This window comes from Alosa alosa, chromosome 14 (genome assembly GCF_017589495.1).
Source record: "Alosa alosa isolate M-15738 ecotype Scorff River chromosome 14, AALO_Geno_1.1, whole genome shotgun sequence".
Taxonomy (NCBI): Eukaryota; Metazoa; Chordata; class Actinopteri; order Clupeiformes; family Clupeidae; genus Alosa; species Alosa alosa.
Genome location: NC_063202.1, coordinates 3,385,111 through 3,395,088, shown reverse-complemented (window position 1 = coordinate 3,395,088; position 9,978 = coordinate 3,385,111). Strand labels below are relative to the sequence as shown.

General features: G+C 44.1%; 1 protein-coding gene across 1 annotated transcript in view; it reads right to left on the bottom strand.

Moving 5' to 3' along the window:
* dbndd1 (dysbindin domain containing 1) overlaps positions 1 to 9,741 on the bottom strand; it is a 22,219-nt gene extending 12,478 nt beyond the window's left edge. The window contains exons 1-2 of the mRNA XM_048262180.1: positions 9,375 to 9,741; positions 5,100 to 5,243 (exon numbers count right to left, since the gene is read on the bottom strand). Of these exons, the coding sequence (XP_048118137.1) occupies positions 5,100 to 5,243; positions 9,375 to 9,405 (175 nt within the window). The 5' untranslated portion in view covers positions 9,406 to 9,741. The remainder of the gene's footprint in view (positions 1 to 5,099; positions 5,244 to 9,374) is intronic.
* Between the last annotated feature and the right edge of the window lie 237 nt (positions 9,742 to 9,978).

Sequence of the window (9,978 nt, the reverse complement as noted above, 5' to 3'; positions counted from 1 at the left end):
CCCAGACAGTGGAGGTTCAGCAGAGCTGCATGGCACACTTGGCCAAGACTTTCCCATAGCCACAGGCAGTGGGTCTTTCAGCCAGAAACGGGGTTAGCAGGGCATCTGAGCTGAGAGAGAGAGCGAGCGTGTGATGCCTTCATCTCAAGCTTATCTGTGTAATGGAGCTAATGATTCTTGGCATCTTAGTAGTATTTGGTAATTAATGCTAATATATTCATGTTGTGGATGTACTGTTTACCAAATAAAATAATAAAAATGGTGCTAACTGTACTGCTATGTTTTTATATGCATGCTGGGTGTTCCAGATGGCACAGGGATTCAGTGATATCACTGTATAGCCCACCTGCTGGGCTAGTGCTACAGAATGTTTTGGATATATTATACCCATGACGGGGGATCTAAGACTTACCAAACAGAGTAAGCACACATTTTTCCCAGGAAATGGTGATTTTGACAAACTCACTAGGGCGATGGGTGCTACTTAAAGTGTTATCTGTGAGCAAAATGGTTTGGAGTGAGACGGAAAATCCCCGGAGGTTCTTTTTGCTGTTGTTGTTTTTAAGCCACGACTCCTGTCATCAAACTCTGTTCTGCATATTCGGATCTCCCCCGGTGCTAATATGATGGCGCTTTGAAGAGACCCGGTCTGCTCTCCTCGAGCTCCTGCATTAGTAAAGATGGGAGACAGGCAGGCGGCCAGACGGGTGGTTGGCTGTTGCCTTTTGAAGTCTCCCCCTAATGAGCTGTCTCCTCTCCCCACACTCCACCCCTCGGGGGGGAATTAGAGAGGAGGGGGAGGATGAACGCTTTTGCTCACCTTTCCTTTCGTTAATGTCCCCCGCCATTAATATGGTGACAACCCCACCCTTCATCTCCCTGTTTAGCTGAGCTTCTTCTGCTCAGCCTCTGGCAACACACAGCTACGCACGCATGCACGCACACACACACACACACACACACACACACACACACACACACACACACACACACACACACACACACAGACATACACACACACACACACACATACACAGAGAGAGACACACACACACACACACACACACACACACACACACACACCTGCCCACACACAGACACACACACACACAGACACACACACACACACACTCACACACACACTCTTGCGCACACACAAACTCAGACACATACAAATTCACCTCAGGCCCAGTGGTCACTCCAGGCTCCAGTGAAGGTCAGGGAGGCTGATTAGCATGTGATGCATTGCTCTTATAGCTGCTTTGGTGATTAGACATTAATTATGATGATGAGGATGGCTCTGTGCTGGAGGCTGGCTGGTTTACAGCCTCTTGCAGCCTTCAGTGGCCTCTTAAATGCTCCAATGCATTCTTCAGCCACACAATCTATTATATTTTCTCATGCACAGAGGCATGAAGTGGTCGTTTGCACTGCCGTGCCACCACATGCCACTCTTTCATCATAGCACGTACTGTAGAATGCAAGTACATAAAATAGTGACTTAAAAGGCTGTTGCAACTAGAACCAGAGCAATTAGAACACATGGAATAATGATAGAAGCTTTTGGTTGTGTTACAGTGCTCTACTCAGTACTTGACACAGCAGTTAAATTTAAAGGGTGGCAAGTATATGCCCTGTTGCCATGTCACCTTGATGCTTGAGTTTGAAAGCGTCTGGCTCAAGCCCAGGAGGTGTTCTGTTCTCTGACTGAAAAGCAGAATTGCACTCCTTTACTCCTTTCATCTTATAGCAACAACCTCATACATCCTCCATCATTCTAAAACATATAGTGACAAATAATTTCCCTTTGTTCTGATAAGAAGCTGTGACAAGCAGAATGACTGCTTCCACAGAACAACCACAAGGATTAGGTCCACGAGCCATCCCCCATCATGCTTCATACAACAGCCTCACACAGTGTTCCTCCTCATGAGGCATGTGACTATCCCTGGGAAGATGGAGAGGGCCACTCCTTCTATTGTCTCTGTTCCATGTGAGCCCCACGTAGTCAGTGTGCAGCCGGAGGGTGGGGAGATCAGGAGGCCCTCAGCGGCAGAGCTCCCCTGGGAGACAGGAAAATGCCCGCCTACGGCTCGCCGTCTACTCAGCTCAGAGGCTCCCGCTGACAGCGAGGGTGGATGGGAGGAAGAAAAAGTAGGAGAGGGAGGGAAAGAAAGAGAGAGAGGGAAGAGAAGGAAAAGGAGAGGGAGAGAGAGGGGAAGAGACAGAGCAGGTGCAAGTGCCAGAAATGAAACGGGGAGCAAAAGACAGAAAGGATGTGTGGCGATGGATCAACACAAACCTTACATGCTTGAAATATTCCTCCTCCTGCGGTCTGTCTGTCTACTCAATCCCTACTCTCTTTTGTTTATCGTTTGACCCTTCTTCCACCCCTCCTTTCCCACCCCACTGCTCTCTGAATTATTGATCAGTAACACATTTTCCCTTGCAGCTATATCTGAGTTATGGAGAGAGACCACAGCCCCCTTTGAAAATATGACGAAATGTAAACTAACGTGATCTGGACCAAAAACCCACTGTTGTCTGTCACTCTAAAACCCCCGTTTTCATAGCGACAAATGCGGTCATTTTTTTCATAGCGGTCCACTTGTTCTAATGCGAAGCTTTGTCAACTGAAATGACCGCACCACTGGCATCAGCTTCACAAGCAGTCCTCCTTCTTCATGCCAATAACAGTCACTGTTCAATCACAGGTCTGGAGTCGTGGGGGGGCTATTGCGCTGCCAGAACCATGGGCTGGCAAGACGTAGTAATCCAGTGGTTGCTCTGAGCTGCTCTCCGGTTGAAAAGAACCTACCGAGCTGGCACAAAAAGCCTGTGCCAGCCATTGGTGGGGGGTGGGGAGGGGAGAGGAGGGTAGATTGTGAGTATAGTGAGCCTAGCTGGAGGGGAGCGTAGCATAATGAGGAGAACATAGAGGAGAAGGAGGAACCTTGTTGAATTAATATGGCTGCCACACAATTATTTTGAAAGTAGTGGCTCCAGTTTTGAGTTATCCTGGGCGGTTTCACTGACAATTACTGTCATGACAAAGTCATGAGGCTGCCTCCACCAATATGGAGTTCGGATGGACAGTAATAAGCTAATAATGAGCCAAATGGGGTTGTAGGACAAAAAGACTCCAGACTTGATAGTTAAAAATAATAGAGGAGTTATTCAAAGGTCGAAACTGTGTGTGTGCATGTGTGTGTGTGTGTGTGTGTGTGTGCCTGTCAGTCTGTTTTGTCTGTGTCTGGAGAGAGAGAGAGAGAGAGAGAGAGAGAAATCTATATCCAGGGTAGAGGGCTTCATAATGGGCTCCATAGTAGTATATAATTTGCCCCTGTTCTTCTGCAAACTAAGAGAACTCTAAAAACGATAAAACTAGCGAAGTCCAGTATAACTGCCTGCATATAAGATGACATTTTCTGGAGCACAAGAGGGGACCTCAGGCACATGGGACCCACTGCTATTCAAGAGAAAGAGTTTATTCTCAAGAAACAAATATGAAATGTAAGCAGAAAAAAATGTGCCCTGTCACCTCGCATTCTTTAAAAGGGAACAGTAATGTGCTTATGAACCTGAATTAATTAGCTGGTGTGATAACATCGTTCTGCTTTCCTCCAACAGCACCATCAGCTTGAGGCATATTCTGGTGCTGATGGGGGTCTTAGCATGTGTGAACTCTGTGATTTAGCGATGAACACAGGCTCTGCACTCTCTTCTGTCTTCTGAATGTTTGTGCAGAAGCCCTGCTAGATAATGGCTGCCTTGTGCGTTATGTGTCTTTGGCCTCGGCAGCATCCCAGTGACAAGAGAGGGCTTCTGCTGCTCGACACAATCACGCCTTTGAGCCCCCTGAGCCGGGTGGCTGAGCTAGAGAGAGAGAGAGAGAGAGAGAGAGAGAGAGACAGACAGACAGAGAGAGAGACAGACAGACAGAGACAGACAGAGAGAGAGAGAGAGAGACAGACAGACAGAGACAGACAGAGAGAGAGAGAGAGAGAGAGACAGACAGACAGACAGAGAGAGGACAGTCGGTGCAGTCTGTCCTGCAGGACTTTTGGATGCACCCCGTTTTGCTCTGTGAATGACTCACCCCTCAGGAGGGAGGCCGACCTCTCTCTGATTTGGTATGAGAACATTGCATCCTGGCCTTTGACAAACCATGTGCCAGACACACCATGTCACAGGGAAGACAAATGCTTATATTAGTTGAATGAGGAATTGGAAAGCGACTGGATTGCCAGAGGCTCACATCATGAAACCTTGATGCAGAACATTTTCTGTCTCGAAGGTTGTCAAAGTTTTCCTCCATATTTCAGCCAGTACGTTCCTTAAAGAGAAACTATGCATTATTGCCAATTTCTCTGCTGTTTTCTCGGTTTTTGCTTCTTTTTCGCTGGCTCTGTCATGACGAATGTCTGAGAAACTTCATCTCTACCTTGTTCTAGCCAGTGCCTGGCATGTATGTATTTAAATGTAGTAAAGCAATTTGTTACACTCATTATATTTCCTAACACTGAGGCCGTCGGCCCACCAGCCCAAAGTTCCAAGGGTGGTTTTTCCGCTCACAGGCGCTAGGGGGAAGCGAGACGGCCACCATTCAACCCGAAAAAAGTCACATAACCATTCCAATGACTCTAATGCTGTTAAGTTAAGGTAAATTAAGCTAAAAAACCTGCATAGTTCACCTTTAACCGTCAAGGCTCATGTTAGACAAAACCAGTAAATAATGAGAACAACATACTATTTTCTCCCTTTTAATTGTGGTGATACAATTGTGTGTGTGTGTGTGTGTGTGTGTGTGTGTGTGTGTGTGTGCAAAGAATAGCACAAAGATGGATCTACATTCATTAATCTTACACTAAACACAAAGGACTCAACCTGGGCTAAAGTACTACATCCTGTGGGCTGTGCATCCTTTGCAAATGTGAGCAGACACTGAGGGACATCTCCCTTCCAACAACCATGACTCAGCTATAATAAAGATCAACACCTTCTGACGCTTCTGCCCGCCACCCCCAACACCAACCCCTCATCAACGCCCCTTAATCTTTTATCCCCATCGGCCCAGGATCCTAGGTCTAATGACTCACGTCTTCTCTCGGTGACATGCAGAAGGCTTGAGTTGTGTCCGAGGAGGCCTCCCTCCTCGGCCCCCGAGGGATGCTGGGATGGCTCTTTGGACAGGTCCCCTGAGCTGGAGGGCTTCAGCAGCTTCTGGATGTCTTTGTTGGATTCTGTCAAAGGCAAAGCGATGTCAGCCCATTCACTCCTCTGTGATTTGCCTAGTCCCTTCATCTATATCGATGCCATAAATCTGTCAGGCTACATCCCTAGGCCAAAATGTGCAATGCTGGACCTATGACAGGTCTGCTGCAGTCGCAAAGTGGAAAAAAAGGCAAAAAGTTCTGTTAATATGGATTCCATCTTAGATATAAAGCCTTGTAATTAACAATGTGCTCTCTCCCACTCACTGCAACCAGTCTTCCACACATGTCACACATCTATTCTGGTATGAAGTCACTTCAAGGTAACTTTTTACTGTGACAACATACAAATAAACCCTCACCTTGTTGCCTCTGCCAACAGGACATACTGGACTATTAACTTTATGAATATGGATTACTTATGTATTAAGAGCGGTGTTATCTATTAATTGTGGGCCATATGGCACCGTCATAAAATGCTTTCATTACTCTTTCAAAGGAACACAGTAGAAGAATTGATATCTATGGTGTCAATGTTCAATGCCATTTAGCACTAAGAATGTATCCAGTTAGTCATAAACTGGCAAAAAGAGTCACAATCCACTCGATCAACAACGTTACATAATATCAAGTTTTCAAGTCAGTGTCACATAAGAATGAGTTTGAAGCTGTAGAAGTGTTAATTTTGTTCCTTTAATTCCTTTTGTAAAAGAAACGTTTAACTGTAAAACTGTAGACAGTTGTAAATCTAAAAGGCCAAACTGTTCTCAGATGCCTTCTGCTAACTGATCAAATGCCCTCCCTGTTATCACTGAGTTACAAATTCTGAATCTGTCTTTTAATTATTCTATTATTTTATGTTCTTTTTAACTGTACTTTACGTTTCAAACTATGTTTTAAACATTGCCCTTTTATGCTTTTATTTATGATTACTCTTTGCTTTTGTTTATGTAAAGCACATTGAATGACCCCTGTGTTATGTGCTATGTGAAATGTGCTATATAAATAAATGGTTACACTTTACTTGACAGTATCAACGTTTTTTAGGATTTAGGGTTAGGGTTAGGATTAGGGTTAGGGTTCATGAGTTCATGATAGTGTCATGTCACTCTTATGTCGATACTGTCAAGTAAAGTGTTACCAAATAAACTTGACTTTACTTGACTAGTGTCCTGCCTGTATAAATGAAGGCTAAACACACAAAGATCTAAATGATTGTCTTTTTTATTCAGCGAATGCACATACATGCACATGCACACAGACAAATCCATACACTCTTTAAGAAATGCCTGGCCCAAATTAGCTATGCAGGCTGCTGAAATTACCATTCAAGAAACGATAGAAGCTGTTTGGATCAGGTGTTTGTTTTTGTCTTTATTGCACTATACTTAGCTGTTGAGGCGTTACTACAACAGAATGTCATGTCAAAGGCATTCCTAAGCCGGGTGTTGGCTATGGCTATCTGTGCTTATGTGTAAGTTAATGCTCTTAAAGTTCAGGGTATTCCTATAGAATTATATGCTCACCTCAGTTTGCTATTACATTGCATGCCCCTTCTGAAAGTAGGCATATTCAGTTTTGTGAAATGATACAAAGAATGTAGCCTAGTAAATTGTCAATAAGGTAGTTCTGATCTGAACACTTTTTATTATTCAGTAGGCTACTAAAACAAATTGCTCATCACTTTTTAAGGAGTTTATATTCATCCATTTCATAGTCTTTGAATGAATGATGAAAAGGTCTGATGAAAGACACAATTTTAGTGAATTATAATTGTTCAGAATGAATGATTAGCATTAACATGTCAACCTATTAACATTCCTGGTTCACAGCATCACACATATCTCCAGAACACATCTCAAACGAGATCGAGGATTGTGAGGACCACAGGATGAGATGTGCTTGTCTGGATTTGGAGCTGATAGCTTTTTAAGGAGGCTAACTGATTGCTGGAGGAGGCTGTGTGGAGCTGGATGCTGTTTATTTGGTAGAGGAGAGGCAGAGTTGGCATCCAGTTTAGAGAAATGTAGAACAGCTGGTTCAGCTATTGCATAGACTCACACTTTGGAGATAAACAACTCTGCATGTGACTCTCCATGAGCAGGCACAGGATTTGTTCACATCTGTGATGATCAATAACAGGAGGGATCGCAGGAAAAACAAAACTAATGTGATTCTGTCCTCTCTTGTGTTCTTATCAATATCTCACGTATACATAGACCACGCAAAGATCCGAATGAGTTCATCTCTTTCTACTATATAACAAGGCACATTTACAGAGATATAGACACAAGGCACATGCACATACAGCCAGATCTTTTACAAGCTTTCTAAAATGAACTACTTTGTCTCTGCGAGTGGTGTTAGCAATGAACTGGAATCACAACATTTTCTGCCAATCCAATCAAACACCCTTCACTCTCCACCAGTTTGGCTGACCATTTAGAAGTTGCTCATTCTATCACTATTCCTCCACCATCCCTGATCTTCTCTGTTAGGCAGTGCCAAAACAAGGAGAAATTTACTAAAGAACATTACTGAAAACAGTATATAAATTTCAAAATAATATAAAATATAATTCTTACAGGGAATCAAACTTGAAAGTACAATGAATGTAGAAAACAAAGGAGTCTCAATGCACAGAGGGTGCAACGATCACTGGGTAAGTATTGATTCATTCATGGAGCTGTAATCAAAACAGACAAAGGAAGAAAGCGAGCCTTGCTTGTTCCTCTAATTAGCCAAGCAGTCATGGATGGCTGTGCACTGGAGAACACTCGTCCACCATGGTGCTTCATCCATATTGTTGAAGTCTTTATGCAAAAGGTTTATCTGTGTTAAACTACTTAGTATGCATCTTGATCTTGATTTGAATCAATATTGTTTTCATACTTGCATTAAAAAATGTATTACATCACATGATGCGGGTGCTCTCTGATCCCAGGTGACAAGCTGTCTATGATGGCATGTATCCGTGGCTGAGGATCAGCACACCTGCTTAGTAAAGTCGTGTGATGGAGCCGGGAGCTCAGCAGTTCATTTCTGCAGCAGCTCCCTCAGTCGATGCCCCCCTGCTGAGTTAAGTAACCGCCTTGAACTCACAGTGTGCAGTCAGCCGAGACCCTCCTACCCTGGCTATACATCTGCTTGCTATCCCCATGTGAGAATATGGTCAGCAAGGACATTGTGCAAACATTATGGGAGGGCATCATTAGAGTGGGGGGGCTTCCCCCGGCACCTTCCCCATAAAAATGAAACAACAAAATGATCTTAAATTGGGCATATTCAAAGACTATAGACAAATTATTTTAAAATAATAAAGATATTAATCCAAAAATGAATTAATGTCCACCTTAGTGGGCACAACTCCACTGATGGTCTGTCTGAGACGGCATCTGTGAGCTCCATCAGGCCCTGATGGGTCTCCTTGTTAGAAATCAGTATCAGACAAAGAATATAATATGTGTACCCTCTGAGCAATAGCAGTCTGCGGTCTGTGGTGGCAGGTTGTGACTGGCACGGACTGATTTGATCTTTCAAAGACTTCTCTTTCAGGCCATCTCTGCCATTGTGCGCAGCATTCCTGTGTGCCTCTCTCTGAATCAGCCCTTTCTGGTTCATGCCACCTCTGTAATTGCATCAATTACATGTAACAGCACCTTACTCCCACTTAACCTCTCTGCTCAATAAAATCAATCAGAAGCCTCACAGACCAGGAGCGACAAGAATTTGTAGTTAGCCTCACGCTGTGACAGCACTTTTGTTGGCTTGATCACCTGCTTTACATGCAATCGATAAATGCTTTTTGTTTTTTTGTCTGGAAAATCATTTTGAAAGAAAACATCTGGATAGCATTTTTATTATACAAAGGAGTGGAGCAATGGAGTGATATCATTGAAATCAGTAAACTCTGCCTTTCCTCTTTGAACATACACTGTTAAATCACCCATGTGCCTCTCTTTACCTTACACCCCACGCTTATCACCTCCAATAGAACTTTCACAGCAATGATGCCATATAGACCACACTACAGTCAAACCACTTTTTTCTGCACTGCATGCATATCAGCAAAATTGTTCAAAGAAAAAGTCTTTAGCCCTTTTTTGAGAGCACAAACATATTTTGAGAGCACAAACATAAAAGCAGCTGGCTGGTGCTTACCTGGACTCACTGCCCCTCCCTGCGCCTCCATTCAGCCGAGCGGAGAGCACCGAACTGCTCACCAGAGCAGCAGCATGAGAGTGGGGGGAAAGCACGCAGATAGAGTGAAAGAGAGGGAGAGAAAAGGAGAGGGAGAGGCAGAGAGAGAGAGAGAGGGAGGTTAGAGAAAGAGAGAAGGGAGTAAGAGTAACACCCCCTCCGTCTTGTAGCGTGGGTCCACACAACTGCTCCTGTTCCTGTTTTTGTTTGTTGTGTTTTGGATGTTGCTCTTTCTCTCTTCCTCACGGGTAATCTGTTATCTGCCCTTTAGTCCTTCATGCAGTCAGCCTGAGGATGCACTGCACACCGTGTCCTCACTGTCTGACTAAAGTGAGTGAGAGCATGGGATATGACAGAGAGATAGAGAGAGAGAGAGAGAGAGAGAGAGAGAGAGACAGAGCAACATCACAATATATATGACAAGGCTACTTTGCTCGGTAAGCAGTGCATTGTTAATGAGCTTGGCAAATGCAGAATACAGAGAAATCTAGAGAGAGAGAGAGAGAGAGAGAGAGACAGAGCACGCGGAGACCACTGGCAGTGTGCCCAGAGGGTGTGTGAGTAT